This window comes from Megalopta genalis, chromosome 3, assembly GCF_051020955.1.
Source record: "Megalopta genalis isolate 19385.01 chromosome 3, iyMegGena1_principal, whole genome shotgun sequence".
Taxonomy (NCBI): Eukaryota; Metazoa; Arthropoda; class Insecta; order Hymenoptera; family Halictidae; genus Megalopta; species Megalopta genalis.
Window position 1 is genome coordinate 10,184,242 of NC_135015.1, and position 20,154 is coordinate 10,204,395.

At 39.6% G+C, this 20,154-nt stretch overlaps 1 protein-coding gene across 1 annotated transcript; it reads left to right on the forward strand.

Moving 5' to 3' along the window:
- Positions 1-773: 773 nt before the first annotated feature.
- On the forward strand, positions 774-19,605 carry LOC143259119 (limbic system-associated membrane protein). Its single transcript, XM_076519979.1, has 10 exons — positions 774-939; positions 5,682-5,783; positions 8,254-8,472; positions 11,185-11,306; positions 11,480-11,621; positions 13,592-13,689; positions 17,517-17,819; positions 18,613-18,805; positions 18,897-18,950; positions 19,027-19,605. The coding sequence occupies exons 1-10, from the start codon at positions 900-902 to the stop codon at positions 19,149-19,151; spliced, it is 1,398 nt and encodes a 465-aa protein (XP_076376094.1). The 5' UTR covers positions 774-899; the 3' UTR covers positions 19,152-19,605.
- The last annotated feature ends 549 nt before the right edge of the window (positions 19,606-20,154 follow it).

The window sequence follows — 20,154 nt, forward strand, 5'->3', positions numbered from 1 at the left end:
CCTGTTAAGAAGAAAACCACCCCCGTCGGGAAAACAATCTTGAAGAACAGAAAATAATAAGCCGGACTACTTCATCGGTTTATTACTTGTCACTCACAGAGCTCACGTTTGCGCACAGCGTGACAATAACATTAGCGAAATCCGTAATCGTTGAACAGATCTAATTTGAATTAACTGACTAGAGAGGTTCGCCCTTAATCTCGACTTTCCTGCTAAAAAAATTTGCAGGAATTTTACATTATTATATAATATATTATATAATATATACTATATAACTACATTATTATATGTAGTTATGGAGGTTGCTGGGTTGACATCGATGAATGCATTTTTATAATTTATCCAATACAATCAAGTTCAGTCATTTCGACTGCTTCTGGTACTTACTTAAACAACTAGACAATAAATCGTATAAAACTTCAATTGAATCTAGAAAGACTTGAAATCTTAATGCATACATTGTTCTAATCTACATAATAATATCAAATTAAATCAGTCTCATTGTTTGGTACTTGTTAACTAATTAAACGATAAATCGTAAATCAAGTTGCCTGCGATCTGAATAGAGAATAACAAAATGTAATTACAGCGTTGGTCCCTGTGTATGAGTGAACGATGCTCGAGGTGGTCGCGTGGGTCACGGCATGAGCATCCCTGTACCGCACAATGGGCAACTGGTCATAATTACGAGCGACAAGTGTGCGTGAGTCAGCGCGTGTGTCCGTCAGTCGGTGTGCGTTAAGATCGTGGCGAACACGATCACCATCTTAAGCCAAGATCAGTGTCTCGTGAAAAGTCGAAGAGTTCACGCGTGCTACGACACGATTCCGAGACTGTGTCCTATTCATCCTGCGTCTAGCGGTTCGAGGGTGGTGCAGCGTGTGTATGTTTTCGCTAACATGGTGCTATTCGGTTATGTTCTTTGCATTTTCATAATTGGTAAGTCTGACAAACAATTTCCCATTAAACACTTAAATTCACTTTTCACAAAATTACACCCTTAACATTTCACTTAATCCTCACCTGCATACGACAATGACAAAGTATTTTCAGAGACTATTTTCTACACTTTGCTACATTGTAAACTGTGCCACGTTCTATAGTTATATGATTTTGAAAAAGAATTATTCGAATTACATATTTTTACCGTTGTTCGTCTGGTAAAATTTATTTATACATTATAAATTGTAATTTTCAAGAAGTATTCACTGAAATAATTATACCTAATAATTATTACTAAAAAGTTTATTAAGCAGTCAGTCTAAAACCGTTTGCCACGTGCTGTGTGAATTATAAAGATTATTTAGAAATGACAGATTTATGACGCCATTTAACGATAGCATTTAGTTGGGTTTTATGTGGTTATTAAATCCAGCAGTTTCCGAATCTAACACAATGGAAATTTAATTAAATTTTAAATCATAGAAAACCCGACAAGATACCACAAAATCAATCAACGAATAATTGCTGAAGCACCTTTTAATTTAAGCTTTCGTTGTGGTTGAAGCTGACTAGAATAGTTATTTATGTTTGGATATAGCTTCTTTTCCACGGATTATTCCAACATTCAGAATGGTACTCGCGAGTTTTAATTACAGCGTTATTTACAGGCTTTGACAGTCCACTCTGTTAGAGAACAGATCCAATATTCTTGAAAACAAAGTTTAAATGAAGATATATTTGAACAACCCCGTTGCGACATGAAATATACACGACGCACGATGTAGCCACGCTTGTATACGGTGTATTACTTTGAAACTATATTACATGCAAAGTATTTGTCTTCATTATGGTTTTCCAACGAGCCCGATGTCACCGGACTTTTTCATACTAATATTAGTATTAAATCACAAGTTTATCATTTTTGTCGTTTGTAATAAAAAATGTTTCCGTGCAAATTCTAGAATATATTATATTTTTATAAAAATTCAAAAAAAGAGAAAGTTCATTTTCACTAAAACAAGTGCATATCTTACAGTAGGTGTAAAAAATCTTCAGACAATTTTTACGGTACAACTCTTTTAAAACTGGACGTAATGTTAATTGTACAATGATTAAAATAATCCTTTTTAATTCAGCTATTACCTGGAATGTCAAAATTAAAAAAAGAAATTTTTCATTGTACAGTAAACTAGTTTCAAAAAAGTGATATCTTTTTAATTTTACGGAAATCGGATTTAACCAAAATATTTGTTCATTGTACTTTCTTTAGGCAAATCCTCGAATTCTATGGTTGTCAAAGAGGTGCACATCGAGTGACAGGGCTAAACGTAATCGGTCCGGGCGATATTATTAGGGTCGGAGTTCTCCAATTACACTGAGCGTCTCGCTGACAACTCTGATAACGATTTAACGACCGATCTCTTTACCGAAGAAAACGGCTGAACAATGACACCTTGGAAACTTTGAAAGCAGATTGGAAATAGCATGTCCGAGGAATGAAAACACCATCGAGGAAACTCGGATCGCCCGGAGACCCTCTTTCCCACTGTCACCGTTGTTGCTCGGTACAATACCAGTGACAGTCCAACCCCCCGCCTGACAAAATCTTTGACACGTGTGTGCACGCGGCGTGACTGTTTTCCCATCTTTTCCAGAATTTCGCCAACAATGCCGATTAATCTGATGAAAATTGAAACAATTCAAACGACTGGCGTTTCGTGGCAATCGAAACGTAGGCCAGATTCCGATCGAATAATTTAACGAGATAACGCGCCATGTATCGATCGATTCGGTATTTGGTCGAGATGCTCTTACAAAGTTATGAGATCGAAATGTAATGAACGTATTGTGAATGAATGCATTTATGAAAAAATTGGGAGAAGGAATGCTAAATTGTGGTAATATTAAGAGAATTTAAGAACAGCGTTGTACTAAGTTTTAAAATACATAAAACTATGATGTATTTGTTGCAAAAGTGAATTGGTAAGACAATAGCAGATTCTGATTACAATCTGACGTTATCAGGACGTGTGATTCTATGAGAAACAGCTAATTATTATACATTTCCGGAAGGATTGGTTACGTTTCGCTTGCAAAGAATGACTGTCAACCAAAAATTTCATATAGCCAATGGTGGTGATCAAAATGGCTGACTGTCCGTCCCTAAAATTCTATTCAATTCACAAATCTGAAGAAGTTATAAAACAATGATTACTATTGACTCTGCTTTTATTACTCCATAGGTCGTAAAACGATCTCGCGAAGCTTCAAAATTATTCATACATTTCGGTTACATACGCAAGAATTAATTGGACCAGGATATTCAAACTTAGCATAGTAATTATTCCCTCGTCCCTTCCAGATACTACAAAACCCAGCTTGTTTCATCTCTAACACGTGTCAAACTTTTCTCTAGTTTGTAACAAACATGGAACAACGTTTGAGGACGGTCGATCGATCGTTGAAACCCCAACAACCAATTTCTCGCAGCGAAACGTTGCAACTCGTCGAGCCGAGGACAGTTTACGAAATTTTTCATTCCTCGTTCGAAACTGCGCTTCCGGTTAATGAGATTTAGGGTTTCCGTTCTCGAAACGAGTACGAACGGAACGAGCGAACGATGGACACGCGAGAATCGCGTTAACATTCCTCGGTTATAAACCGAGATCGGAGCTTAAACCGTCGCACTTATTCAATTTTCGCGGAACTTTGTCAATTCCCGAGCGGTTCGGTGTTAAATTCGCCGCGAATTAATTCGTTTCAAATCCGTTTGATTACGGCCAGGACCCGCGCTGGTTCTCGCATTCTCGCAAAAATATTGCGCTCGCGGTAAAAGCGGTGACGAGCTTCGCGAATTCTGGGAAATTAGTCTCGCGGGCGCCGTTCTGTTCGTAAACACCTGCAATTGAGAGGGTCTTCTGATTTTCCTGCGCACTTTTCGGCGACACCGAAAATTCCCGGCGACTCGGTGACACGGACAGAGCAGATCAAGGGTCCGGCGGCCAGCGTCTCGTTCCCGCATACATAATGCATACGAAATCTGCATTCGAGTTTCCGCGAGCGCGCGTGCAACTGCATCGGGGACTAGAAAGCGAACATTATCTCGTAACAATGGAGTTGAAGCGGTGCGGAGAGTAGAATTGCGACCAGCCAACAGAAAGCGGGGGAAAGGGAGCGAGTCGGAGCGGAAATGAGCAGCCAGAAAAATGTCTCGTTGCTGCTTCCCTCGAGTTTCTTTTTCGCTAGCAATACGCGACACGGCTAATCCTGTTGTTCGTAAATTTCTCAAAAATTGATTGTCTGGTCCCTCTCCGTTTACAATAGATTTTTCAGAAAACAGAGAGCACATTTTTCTTCTATTTTTACCATCATAAACTTCCTTGGCAGAAGAATTTTTTCATAATTAACTTTATATTTATCGAATAAGACATCTTACATTTTTTTATAATATAAAATAAAAAAATAAACGAAATAAAAGAATAAAAAAATGTAATATGTCTTATTCTATAAATATAAAGTTAATCTTGCCCAAAGCCACAGCAATTGGTCACCGTTCAATAATCGGCTCTACTAAATTGCTTTATAAAAATGAGAACATGCACGTAAATCCAATAGCGAAGCTAAACAATCTGTTCAGAAGGTGTGTATCTGTTAAATAAACAAATAGCAATCTGAAATAATTATACGATGTAGAGTACACACTATAGTAAATGGTAAAGTGGATCGTAAACATTTGATTGGTACAACAAAACGCCATATTGAATGTCCCTCTATAGTCATATTGAACATAAAATAAAAGAGTGATTCTTTTTGACTCAGTTCAATTCATTCACTCTTAAAAGCGCCCTCCCATATAAAATTACACAGACAACACATCACTTGTAGGAATTTATCACTGAAATACTAAACGACTCCGAGCTAACAAAACGTTTTCTATCCATTCGTGCAAGATCCAACATCGTGGACAAATGTTTGCCCTATACTGTATTTCATTTATTGCACGCAGCATCGGTTGAGTCGTTGATTAAAAAAATGTTCGGTATTGTTGACTGAAGGAAGTATTTGTAACATATTCTGACAACTGTGTTTAATTTATTGCACGTGGCATCGGTTGAGTTATTGATTACAAAATTCTTTTCTGATTTAACCTTTTAAAGTTGTGGCCACTGTTTTAATATCGCTAGTAGCAACATGACGTCAAATTGACTCTGTATTAATAATGGTGACCTGATGTTAAATAGACGCCCTATCAATAATGGTGACTTGACGCCAAACTGCCTTCATATCAAGTGGTACCACTAACGACACTGAGTTAATATGACGTCAAGTTACCATTAATTGATACGGAGTCAATTTGACTTCAAATCACCATTATCACTAATATTATAGTAATACAAAGTCCATTCGACGTACATCACTAGTGTCATGAGTCAATCTGACGTAAGTCATGACTCTAACGTTAAAAGAATATTTGCAATGTACTCGGACAAGATCGAGTAGACAAATGTTCGTCGCATGCTGTATTTACTTCATAGCACGTGGGATCATGGTTGTTGATTAAAAAGTTGTTCGTCTAAAAGTAGAAGTCAGGATAAGCTAAGTAATCTCCGATTCACCACGGTATTATGTACGATTGCAAACTATTTAGGACTTGATAGGTCTCTGAACGACTTCCATCAGACTTCCGTCATCGCCTGCAACACGTTCCCGACTAATTGAACGAATCCGTCTTGATGCAGGTAGTCGGGCGGCAGTAAACAACGGCTTCAAAAGTTACCCAACGACGGTGAAGACGTTCGAGAACGACACGGTCCTGCTCCCGTGCTACGTCGAGGATCTCGGTGAGTCTTCGAGCAAACTTTACAGTCTGCCTCCGCCATCGGCAACTCCGAATCTCGGCAAATTGCCGACAAGCAAACACGTCCACCAGCGTAATTGATTGCGGTTCGATCCGGAGGTCTGGTAAGTTGGGCCTCGGCTCCTTCGGACACCGGCGAACCCGAGACATTGATGGCTCGGGAGCCCAGAACCGCGATAAGAAAAAACATATCGACTAGCAGGAAGACGCAGCGAGGTCAAACTTCCAGCTGTTGCAAACAAATATCACCTGTTGCGTTTCTCAAACTGCAGCAACGTTGTAGCTGTTGATTGCTACGCGATCCATGCCGCGTTCACGAGCTCCCTTTATTCCAGGGGAGAGGTTTGGTTCTGAAACCTGAGGCGGCTATATTGGATCATTCGAAACATCTGTCTTTTGTAAAATACGATAGTGTCCGGCTGATGGGCTCTCATAATCCATTTAGAGGGTCCGGGAGAAAGAACCTTGCGGTGAGAGTCGTGCGAATCTTCATAATACCCTAGCCCGGCGAGTTCTCCAAAAGGCGATGCGATTTATTCCACTCACCCCTGGAAGTGGTTTCATCCCACTTAGCTCCCCTGCTGGGGTATAGCCTAACCTTCTGGACACTTCTTGGGAGTCAGCCTGACCCTGGACCACTGCCAATGACTTTCGTGAAATTGTCGATTTGCAAAGAGTTACCTTGAAATCACCGACAATTATTTTACCGACAATGTTTTCATCGACACGATTTCAGGGACACCGCATTTCATCGACATTGTTCATATACCGACACGTTGAAATCACCGACAAATGTTCATATCGACTCTCGACATAACCATTTGCATAGACCGCAGACAAATGCGAAGTACAGTATTGAAAACTTAGGAAATCTCATGATAGCCATGGCTACTAGTAACTTCTCGATCACATTTCTAAATTAATACTTTAAGCTGGCTGCTAGGGAATTAAGATCTCGGTAAAGCAAGCTCTTAAAAAGAAGCATCTATGCCGTTGCTATCAATAATTGCCAGGGTCTTCTAACACGAAGCCCTGATTAGATTGAAATTTTGTCTCAGTGTCCTTTGTGACGACCGCTTAGGGACCCAACAGAGACAGTAATTTCGGGTCAGTGATCGATACTAATTTCCCTATGCAACATCGCGTCTAAGGCGACACTTGTGCACAGGTATGGAGAGCAAACAATTTGCCGTACAATCGATCGAGCTGTCATCGGCGGTTTCACTAACGGGATTGCCTGTCAGACTGACTGCTTTGCCATGTCGCAATTCCAAGTGAAGGTCACGGCGTGGTAAGGCGATCAACGGTTTTCAAGATCGTCGGAAATCGGAGTCTTGATTCGGATTAACTACCCGGCCCTACGACTCTCCCCGTCACCGTGAACACGAACTCGGTGAACTATCGCCTCGACACTCCGTTTGGGATTAAGGTCGAATTAGGTCGAAGGAAGAACACTTAACTGACTCTGTGGTTGCGTATCAGTGCCAGATAAATTGCAAGTCGATACATCCGTTGTAGGTCTAGCGTCCCACTAAAATGCTAATTTGTTCTCAAAATAATGCACAGACATTTGTGAGGTACGGAGATATATCTGGTACTGTAGACAGTGATTTCTTAAAACGACTATCATGATCTTCTATTTACAGGCATTTCGCGCAAAGCAAATAAAAATTTGAATACTGTACAATAAGATGTACAGTCGCGGACAAATATTGGGTCGTTGGGAAAGTTGTTTCGTTCCTCAAACAAATTTCGTTTTGCAAGGGTATTAGAAAAGCACTTGATTTAGTATTTTGCCAAAAAAACAGGACTTCTACGAGCATAAGGACTATTTTTTTTACTCTAAACATGCCTGAATCGCCTCGAAGGAACCCCTCGAATTTTTGTTCCGTGGATTACATTTATTACCCGAAATGTGGAAAAGGGTTGTAATCTCGGAAAGGCAACACTTTTAATAAGATATGCGATACCGTATTTTTTAACACTCCGCTATCACATTTTTTATGCGAAACACGTACGTCATACTCGCTCAGAACCAGTTCAGTTTTCAAACATTGTCACTCAAAAACAAGCAATACGAAGATTTAAGAACTCGATATTTCGCTACCAAGTATACTGAATTAATTATTCATTTCATTCTTCTTATGGCAATATGAGTTTTTCGATAAAAAAAAAGAAATGAGAAACATTTTAACTCAGTGCGTGACAGCGGAGGGTTAAATAAGTATGAGTTTTTCGATGAAAAAACAGCGAGAATTAGTTAAAGCTCCAAATACTTTCAGGCGACCTGGTTAATCAAACAAACAGAAGCGCAGAGGTGTTTAATTTAAATAAGATCACGGACAGTCGGCGAGCCTTCAGAAAGTCGATTAAACCGATCAGATTAACGTTTCTATGTTGGAGCCCGGAGTCTCGAGGAAATTGAAAACAGTCTTCCCCGTTCGTGCGTCCAGATAACGTGCAGACCAGAGTGAGATGGTGGAGGGACGGCATCCTTTTGGCTGACAGCGGCGAACCACGACACGTACCGCCCGGAAGAGTTAGAATGTACTCGAACAGGAGCTTGGAGGTTTCTCACGTGAAACGAAACGATACCGGGGAATACGTGTGCCAGGCGTCCAGACCAGCTCCCTGGGGACACGCCACACAAGTACACGAGATCGAAGTGATGTGTGAGTACCAACTACCACCGCGCTAACCTCCGTTTATCCAGTTTATCCTGCAAATATCCAACAACCGACTATCCGGTTCACTAATTCCGTAGATAAGCCTTCAATTACCCGAAAATCGGACTTAGCGAGCGCTAAGAAGGAATCCGAGACGCTCGAGCTGAAGCTCGATAAGCTTGATTCTTGGAAGAAAATATTCATCCCCCTTTATCATAACTTTTATATTTCATGCGACGCGTTTGATCCAAGATTCTAGTTAGCGGAGAGCAGCTAAATTAGTAATGACAATCGGTACCACTACGTTTTTTATCTATAAGGTCTCACGATCATCGATATTTTATATTCCCTTTCATTGCATTCTGCATCGAGCGTCGAAGTGCATTCGTTGAAACCGATCATTTCGGATTCTCGCTGCAGCTCCGTTCCCGCTCCCATTCCCATTCGTTAGCTATTATCACGGCCAATAAAGAAGCCCGTATCTGATTATACTGTGCGCGTTTACGGGCATTCGAAATTAATAGGATCGACGGAAATACATTCGCATCGATTGGAAGTCTATTTGTCCGACGCGGCTTGACTCTTATTATAATTGAATGTTCGAAGATTGAATCGCTACGATATAAATCGAGACTGTGTTGAGTTTCAAAGTATAAGTTATACAGTTCTTCAGTTCAGTTAAAAGTTCTCACATAAAATAACGAAATACTAGCCACGGTTGAATTTACGATATCTGTAATCCAATCTAAAAAAAAGCCAGCTCCTTAGATCGGACCATCGATGCCATTTATAAAATATTCTTTTAATCAACTACATAGTATTCCAATTTAATCTGTCAGACATATACTATAATGTCGTGTCGGACCCGTTATTAAAAATTCGAACAAAGTCCACTAAGTATAGATGCTATTCACTCGTTCTAATTGACAATAAATCGACTACACCGAATTTCATTGCACTATTGGGTTTATTCTGCTCGTTCGAATAAATAAAAATAAAATAAAATAGATTATTACATTTCAGAAGATATCGCAAAGATATGAAAGAGTTTCCAATTTACAGTGGCTCAATAGACACTTTCGTGTATTTAAAGAGTCACCGGCTTTCTCTCGTGCCATGATTACGATCGTGCTTCATCATCGGGCAGTAGTCAATTCAATCCTTTCTACGTTGAATTAGAAGCGATTTGATCGCGATGCGGTGTCGCGAAACTATTCCGGATTGCAATCTTAGAAAGTTTCGGTGACCGTGACTTTCCGTTTAAAGTCCGGTAATATTAATTAAATTGAACTGCCAGGCGACAATCTGCGTGTATCGTTACTCGCCAGAAGGTGGACGTTCGTTTCCGCGGGACCCGAGGGTCGACCGGAAAATTCGATTTCGCGGACGGTTCTCCTTAGTTTTCCACGAGACGGCCGTGGAAAACGGGATAGGAATGAAAATCCTCGCGGCTCGGGAAAACTCCATCGAGGATTTTCCGACCGAGAAAAACTTTCCTGGAATTTGTTTGCGCAGCACGCGGGGCAGGAGGAGGGGGTCCGTACACCATTTAACGGTGACAACGATACGCCTGATAGGATCGATACAGGTGTTCCAACGGATACGAACGTGGACGTCTTTCTCTCTCTCCCTCTCTCTCACTCTCTCCCTCTCTCTCTCTCTTTCTGCCTCTCTCTTTCTCTCTCTCTCTCGGCTCGTTCTTTCCTCGTGCTTCGGCGGTTTTAAATTATCGATTCCAATTAATCGCCGTGCCGCCGTTGGTCCGCTGCCAGTTTTACCAATTAAAACGCAGCGAAATTATCAAACAATCGCGATCGCTCCCGTTAATTTGGAAGTCCCGCGAGGAAAATCTCCGCGGCCGCAGCATGTTCGTGGAAATTGGGGGTTTTGCCGTGATTAGTAATTTATACGGCTTTGAAACCGGAAGGCTCCCTAATCTGTAATCTGTAACTTGAATTTTGTGCTAAACACCTCGAAGAAATTTGAAGTTTGCACATGAATTTCGAAATATTCTAGCAATTAGCGCTCGAGAGATTTATCTGATATACGTACCTACCAGCAACTCGGAGCAAATGCAAAAATTGTTATTTTGCTACACAGAGTGGAATTGCAATAAAAATCATTATGCTGCTGTGAAATTTTATAGGAATTAATAAATAACAGATTTGGTGCTCCTATTTAGTATTTTAGTAGGATTCATATATATTGCGACCGAAACACTAAATTAAATCAAAGTGAACCATCATTTCTGTTCCTTTTCTTATAAGTTCTAAGTCAAGAAACATTATATTCGAATATTATAGTCTATTATACGCCCTCCATCTCTGTTAGTTTTATAAGGGACGTGTGCAGAAATTTCAATCGGAAAGCTTGAGCGTCTTCTTTGAACGAATTATTTATTCGAAAATCATAGAAAACTTTGTCACCGGATAAGGCATAAATGACAGTTTCAGACCATGATCCATCAAAGAGGAAAATGACAGAACTATATCGCCAAGTAGACGCAAAAATTCGTCTCGCAAAGACTGTACAGTCATCAAAATTGAGCTAACATCTCATTCTAAATATAATAGAAGCTTCACAAAAATGGATGCAATTGTTGATCAAATAGTATCGTTCGGTTAATTTGAAACGCTTCTGCGATTCGCAATGAAATGTGAAAGAATGCCATATCGAAAGAATGCCGAAGATTGTTACATATCGCAACGTTGCTTGCAGATCCACCGACCGTCCATCCAGTGCCAGAGAACGGCAAACTGGAAGTCAATTTGGGAGAAGAAGTGGTTATGGCGTGCGTAGCGAAAGGCGTACCGTTACCGATCATATCCTGGAAGAACAAGGTAATCGATGATCTATCGGCAACGATCGACCAACAATCTGGTTTTCTGCACACAAAGTAGATATACGAGTGTCGGACGTGAGCAATGATTGTATTGACACTGAACGATCGTTTCCGACGTTCAGAGCAGGACGTCGGACGTTCAGAACAGTAATTGTGTTTATTTATTGGCAGGACGGTGAGATACCGTTCCTGTATGACAGATCGCATCTGCGATTCCACGCAGAGGAACCTCGCAGCGCCGGACGTTACACTTGCGTTGCTAACAACGACGTTGGCGAACCGGCCACTGCCACCATAGATCTCTACATTCGATGTAAGTTCAGAATTTCGTTTGATTAAAAGCTCCGCGACATCCCCGGTTCCGCAGACAGCGAGGATTGCGATTTTAACGCTATGTCTCGCAGTTCTTCTCCCGCGGGACCATTTTCCAGGGTCGATTCGATCGTTCAATAATTCATGACAGTCGCGCGTTTGAAATTGTTTTGTGAATAAGCACTTTTCTAAAGTATGAGACTGGCATTTAATAAAATGAAAAGTTAATGTTTTAGTCCTCGCTTCTTATTCAACGTACATAATATTCTTGTTTGTTAAATTCAATTAGTAATCTTCAATTTGATATAGTCAAGAACGGGAACTGAAGGTAAATAATGAGACTGTTGATGGTGACTGAAAGGTAAATTGCTATGGAAATTACTAAGAGATTGTACGGCCGGCACAATGAAGTATAAAGATATCTTCGATGCAGTAATTGTATGCTGCTACTCACGTTTCCTGCATTCTAGTGATAAAAGCACAAAAATTCGCAGTCTAATAACAATCGTCGTGGTAGTATTTTCTTAAGCGGAAAATTCGAGTAATTTTCTTGTGACCAGCTGGATGCGATGCTCGTTTTTTACGATGCACCTACGTCGAACTAAATCATCGGCTTCGCACATGTGCATCGCGGAACTAATCGCGTGCGGCATCCTGCGCTTGCTCTTAAACGATCACGATTAAATTAGGAAATTGCCTGGCATTCCGCCCTTTAGTATTCCGATCAGACATCTGCACGATCTAATTGCAACCACACGACGTTCAACTGCGTCGAATCGTTCGTCTCCCCGATAATCGTTCCACGACGATCTTTATAATTCCAATCCGGGTCGAAAATGTCCCGAGAACGAAACCCAATTTCCATGAATAGACGTTTGTCTGTCTATGATCGACCGACTCATTCTGTCGAATAATTCGGTAATTAAGGGTGTCGCAATATTAATCGGGGCTGACCGACGATTAGACACGACGCTGATGCAATCACGCTGGTGTAGTCTTCCGAGAACGACGTTCAGAGAATGCGATGCACGTTTAAAAGTACAGCATCTTCAATGCTGGGATCATAATCGGTCGAATGCAGATTTTTAAGAATTTAATACACAAATGGACAGGTGAGAGAATTTAATAGTATACTGATATCTTTTATCATGAACTTATTAAAATTATTAAAAAAATAAATTTCCATTTGGTTCCTGTCCAAATGTATTGAACAATACAACGTTTCTAAACAGTATGAAACACTGAAAATAGCGAACTCTTACTTTCTTTCTCACACAATTGTGCGGATTAGAATCGCAGTATATAATCTATATATGTCAAAACGTTACAAAGACAAGTGAAATAAATGATAAAGTTGCCGCAAATTAACTTAGCTCTAAATTATTTTAACAACTGATCAGTAAACAATATATTTATACTAACGACGTCAACTTCTTCGTTGATGATTTTAATCAATTTAAAAATCAACTATATAATGTTATCAAAAACTAGGATGCAGAATTGATAATGGCAAACAATTTTTACTCGAACAAGTGCCAGAATATATGCGAAAATTAAAAGTGTGACGATCAAGGAATCTTAAAAATGATGTTCTTTCTCGGTCAGCAATCCCATCAACGTCTCATAAATTCAAGCGAACAATAAAACAGAAAGTATATAATATAAACGAAGCTGGCAATAAACCCAGTCATCGCAGCAAACAAAATCATCAGGATAATCTACGCTCGGCGGTGAAAAAGTTGTGCCGCCGCACGTAATTATTCGCAGCGCTTCGAAAGTTCTTAAAAGTGGAGAGTAATTTGAAAACATGATTAAACTACGATCAAGTTATTCATTAGTTCAACACCGAGCTGCGCGGTACAATACAAGTGCGCGAGAGCCGCGGCTCGACGACAAAATGATTATTTCCGACGTTGGATAATCGATCTGTCTTTCTTGTTTGTTCTCGATTTCGGTGATCGGTGAACACAGACAAGCCGAGGATCGAAATGGCGAAAACCTGGATGCACGCAACCCCTGGAATCCGCGTGCAGTTGCATTGCGGGGTGACAGCTTGGCCAGAGGCGACGGTGAGCAATATTACAAGGCAACGAACGACGTAATTACCACGCCGGCAATTAACAGTTCGAACAACAATGGGGGATCCCTCGCAACGGGCCGGTCCTTCTTCGTCCAGCCCACGAACATCCCCCATTGTCGGACTTTTAATTACTCGCATCTGCAGTTCCGTTCTCGAATCGAAAGTTTCGAAACATCGATGAAGGCTCGTTCTTCCGAGCCTCGAGGCTGTTGTGTTTATGCAAATCAAGGCTGTGTTCCTCGATTATTAACGCGACGAGACAGAATGCTGATGCTGACTGATTCTATTCTTTAGTCAGCGATGAGTTATGAAAATTTGGCGAATTCGCCGAAAACTTTCGTTGTCGACGACTATAATGATAGACTAATCGAGCCTCTTAGTCGACGAATGGCATAAATCCCGTTTCTTAGTATTGTGAACATTGGGCATTTGTGTACTACCTCCTGAAATATTAGGAACAGCATGTAGCTTTATTGCTAGAAAATACAGTGAGAAGATAGTAGTAATGATCAGACTGAAATATAAAATTGTGAAGACATAAGAAGAATTTAATAATACGGTTACACTATTTTCGATTGATCAAAATTATTAAAAGAAACAATCTGATTTTATTACATTTTTGTTTCTCGCAATCGCCTTGGAAAATTTGCGTCTTGCGTAAAGATCCGCAGTCTAATTATGATAACATAATCTAAAGGAAAAAGTATATTTCTTTTAACAGTCGTCAAACGATACCGTAACAAACAATCAAATGGTATTATTAAACTGAATTGTAACATCGCTTTCTGTAAAGGATTGAATTACATCATATGGCAATTAATGTAGAAGTACAGTAAATTCTCTCTAATTGATGCTCAGATGGTACAGAAAGATGAACAATCTGGGAAGAGTAGATAAGTGTCGATTTCGATGAAGATAAGCCAAGGCTCAGTTAATATTTCACTCAGCATAAAGTTTAATTTTACGTAGATCTCGCTACAAGTTCATTTCCGTTTTCTATTTTAATGAACAAGGTGATTAATAATTAGCCTGCAAATTTATGTGAAATGGTTATGTATAAAATGATTATGTCTTCTCTCGAAAAAGAAGTGCTAGCCCAGCCCTTAGTAGCAAAATGGCCGCTGATGCGTAATCCTTGGAGGTCGCGTACGTTGTATGGATTCACTGTCTTACTTGGGTTGTAGACAATTGAAACGAGAATTAAAGATCGGACCCTGATATCTTGTCGAGGGTCGTTTAAGCTCTTTTAATTGTCTCGGCGAATTCGAATCTGTTAAATAAAGTAGAGTCGAGGATCAGAAAAATGTTTTCTTGGAACAGTCTAGTGTTCATTAACGAGATAGTAGCAGACTATAGGAGTTCTTTGATCAAAACAATTAATTTAGTCCATTATCTAGCAGTTATTGTTTCTAATACATTTCTTCGACGAACACTGGTTTCGATCATTCAAAGACATACATTCGCAACGACCCAATATCTTTCGCGAGCCTGTTCTCGATAATAATTAGCTCGCATTCGTTCTAAATGTTGAGTGGATGCGCGTTTTAGAGTGCGGCTAAATATTTCATGGCACCTTTTACTCCGTAGCAAGACTTTCGAGGTGAAGTCTGAAAGTTTCGGACGTGTTCGCGAGTGAATATTTCAAAGTGAGCTGCTCCAATCCGGCGATGTTCAACGTTACTGCGGAAAATTCTTTCGTCGCTGTTCCACTGTCATTTCGCAACCAGCGACATACCGAAAAATTCGCACGATTTTGAAAATAGAGATGACTAGAAAGAGAAGGAGGGCGCACAATTGTTTCCGGCCGAGGCAAACTAACAATAACGCCGTGCGCGAAGTCTCGCAGACGCGAAAGGGGCAATCGATCAGATCTAAATTCGATGGAGCGTAACTTGCGGGCTTGTTCAAGGGGAATTAAGCTCGGCGAAGCGATCCGCGGCTCCTACCGCTCGAACACACGAAATCTCGGGGAGCAATTTCTCAGTGTTAACCCTTTCGAGCCGGCAGCAGTGACAAATCGATTCCGCGGGTGAACGTGACCCGCGAAAAGTACCCCGGTAGGCTTAAGCTCGTAGCTGACGCGGCATTTCTCCGGGTTTCTCGTGGACCAGGCGAAGAAAATGCAACTTAGGGTGCATGCACTTTTCCCGGTTGCGTCATCGCTCGATAACTCCTCCTCACAAACGCACCATCGAACGATTGGGCATCTTCGGTGGAAAGAACTCGTGAATCATTTTGCGTTATACACGTTAAACCCTCCCACTCAACGCTGTTTGATTACTATTGTTCCATTCCTTGGACGGAATGGATACGACACGTTTCAACGTTAAACCAACTACGCAAAATCACGTGCGCCAGCTTTTTTGTTTTAATATTTAACTACTGCCGGTCTGTGAGACCACTATTAATCACTTATTCATTCTTATTCATAATTGTAAAAAATAATAGAAAAAAGGGGAACGTTTTTTATACAATTGTTTCTACTTCACTTTTATGTCAAAGTTGCGTAAGATTTAATAGGTGTAGCAGTTAAAATTGTTGGAAATATAAAGTCATCCGTGGGAAATAGAAAAAAAAAGATTGAATAATAGTATTAATTCAGTAAAAAGTAGCAAGATGTTTGAGTTGAAAACTAGTAAGATGTCTGAATATAATAAATTCAGTCATGTAATTCTTATAAAGAGAGCAACACATATCAGACATTATTAGTACACGCTAGATTTAGTGTTAAAATAGATCGAAAAGATTTATTTAACAGCAGAATATCGGACAGGTCAATATAATTGGTTTCTGATTTTTCCTGTTACCGATGTTATAAAAATCTTTATGAAAATGTTTTTGTTAATCTGCTTTGTTAAAGATACAAAGTTTAAGTGAATCCATGTTCGTTACTGTTGTGGGAAATATAACATTAGACGTGTTTTCAAAAGATTATTTATTAAGGATTTTAAGCAAAAATTGTTGAATATTAAGAGAGCCACGTGATATAATGGTTCGCTGTTTGCTATACCTGTTTATCAAAGTACAAGGGATCCCTTTCCGTTTTTTAAATTGGGTAGCCGATATTTCTCCTGAACGTTGACAGAACATTGAATTCATATTTTTTTCTATATTGAACTTATAAATCCAACACGACTAACAAATGCAACAAGTATTAACCGCAAATTTTCACTGAAATTTACTTCGTTAAAACTAACCCTGACTTTACTATTTAGTTATGCAATTTTACTTATACTAGTATCCTCTGTGATAAAAGTCTTCCATCTAGAAACTAGGCACGTGAAATTGATTTTTAAAGATCACGAACTCTGCTATAACCGTAACCCTTTTAGCGCCGACCGAAAAGATTGTACCTATGCGAAAAATATCGAACCAAGTTGATATAGTTCGGTGGGCTTTCAGCAAAAAAAAAATTGGATAGCATTTTTAGTGCCGTTCGAAAATGAACCTATGCGAAAAATAACAAAGCAAAAAGAAAAGATTGTCTTAAACGATATATCGACTATAAGTACTAGTTTTTGTACTCGGAAAAAAATTGTTACATCACGTTACAAAACAATTTGTATATTATCAAATTTGTTTGTATCTAACCAGCTGTTAAAAGTGTGACTGTGTTGTATGAATCACGATACTCAATTTCAGGAGAACTATTTTGGATTTAGTGTGTGCTAAAATGGGTTAATTAGAGCAAAGGGTTAATTTGACTATCTTCACATAAAATACAAGATCGTGGATGTTAGACATGTACGATGATGAGAGCGTACGCGTTAATTAGCAAAACTGGAATATTGTAAAGGCAAGAATTTTGTTGCACAGGTGGAGTGGTATTTCAATAACAGAAGCGTGAAATACTCCTCGAGGATAGTGAAACACAACTCGGGCGGCGATCACAGTTTGGTGATCAGGAACGTCTGGACGACGGATTACGGTTTCTACTTGTGCAGGGCTTCTAATTCCCTGGGAATCACGGAGGAGGCGGTTGAATTATCGGGTATCGCGGACCCGGCCGTCTTCAAAAAGACCTCGCACAGCCTAGCGAAGACCTCGTACAATTTCATCTGGGAAGTCTACAGTTACAGTCCCATCGATCAGTACGAGTTCAGATTTCGTAAATACAAGGTAAGACTCCGATGCCGGAATATGGTTGACGAAGATCGGGTGAATTCCGATCGGAAACTATTATCGGTACAGCAAAAGAATAATTTTATAAGCCAGGATACGGTGCGGTTGGAATCATAGAATAGAAACATAAGTTTATCCGGTTTTTATATCGGTTTAAATGTCCCGCATAATAATTGCCCAATCGTTGTGACTCATACGTCATTCGACAGCTTCGATTTTCTCCTGTTTTGCGATTGTTTACTTATTCGTTCTGTATGAGTAATAAAGTGATCAATTTTTTAAAAGCTATGGAGTGACAAGTTAACAAGGATGAACGTCTCCGACATGTTCTGCCGTATGATTAAATCATAAATGTTCATTCTTGTTAATTTTACACTCCATAATTTTCACTCACGCGGAACGAATAAATAAATAATCGCACAACAGAAGAAAACCAAAGCTGTCGAATGACCTATAAGCCACAGCTATTAGGCAATTATTATGCGAAATCGAAATTAAAACCGAACGATCTTATGGAACGACATATTTCGATGTTATTCAAAATGTTGCTTGACAACATCTAAACCGGTGACAACCTGTTCAGAAAATAATTGTAAGTACGAAGTTTCCATAACTTCCTTCGTGCATTTAAACCTTGCGGGCTTGAACCGTGTCCTCGAAAGTGGTCTGGTAAATTCATACAGAATTTTCAGAGGGACTTAATCGTGACATTTCGTATTCCAAGGAAACAGTGCAGCGTTACAATACTCGTTACGCCGGTTCTAATGAATGTTGTTTTACGTTTAATTAGAACGGCGTGCCGGGCCAATGGCACACGTTGTACATACCAAATGGCAGTGATGGCAACAGCGTCATTCACACTTATTCGTTTACGCTGACGGGGTTGGAAGAGGCGACTTACTATGAGGCGGTCGTTTTGTCGAAGAATCGTTACGGCTGGAGCAAACCCTCGGAAATAATACGATTCGCGACCGAAGGCGCTCGTAAGTAATAATGACAAATGGCCAACACTTTGTCTTCGGAACGATCATTCGACTGGTTTCATGTTCTCACGAGCCACGTAACTCGTTTCAGCCGACGAGGATAACTACGTGACCAACACGATACAAGAGGACAAAATCATGCCTGGTAAATTATCTGCTTGAAAAAAAGCAATGAACGTTGTAATACGATAATTACATGACATTTGAATTATTTTATATAGCGGTACAACTTGCATCGATGTCGCAACACTCGACTCTGAGCGCCGAAAGAAGCGGAACGAGCCTAAACCGAGCAGACATGATGATCATGATCCCCGTGCTGTATATTTTTAGCGTGAACTTCTAAACTTTTCAAGCATTTCGATCAAATAAGCTACGATATAATTTGTCTTAGGAAGTAAGTGGAAAAAGATTATTGGAAGAGAAGTGATTCGTGTCCTATATTAGGATAAACGTAGGATAAGATTGATAAGCTTTAAAATTGTATATAAATTTGATCCCTTTCGCGCATTAAGATTCTATTTAAGGATACTCGGAATCGTGTTTTCTCTTTTTCTAAGAGATTATTAATCATTTCTCGGCTTAGTGAGAGTAGTGGGGTTTACCCTTCGTTTCAAATACAGAAGTTAGTTAATTGATTTACGGAAATGCCAAGTCATCTTCTAACAGTGCAAAGATTTCAAGATTAAGGATATTGTGTGTCTTGGCATATAAAACAAACGGTGGAAACAGTTTCCATTCTAAATTTATGTACACATTTACCGAAAATATATAGAATAAATAAACCTAAGATAAAATAATGGTGTAATTGAAATATTCATGCTTCAAAAGTTACTCGATATTTCGAGTGCTATTCGTCATTTTTGTTTAAAACATTTATGGTGAAATAATCAAGGGTGTGCTGAACAGTATCACTAGCAAAAGGAATTGTAGATATTGAACATCTTAAAACAATCACCTCTCCATTTAATTTAGGCCTCAAAAATTTCGAAAATTCACATGAGAATTAATATTTAAATCGATCTAAAGTATGCTTCAAAAATCGAATAATTACTGTCCAAGCTAAAGGTCGGGATTTTCCAACTTTTCGATATGATTTCAAAATTCTTTTCGAACCTAAATGAAATCTTATACCTAAATGAACTACCTAACTCAGGCATAAGGGAGTCATTTCGCCACAAGCTCCACTACTACTGTTCCATACATGTTGCTACATAGCAGCTCCGCGTGGAGCACAGAAGAAACAATGTCATATCATTTCTCGTGTCGTGTGATTGTGTGATGGACGAGCCATAAAAGTGGAAACGGGTCAGATTTGGCCCACAGGTTCGTCAATGTCTGACCTAACT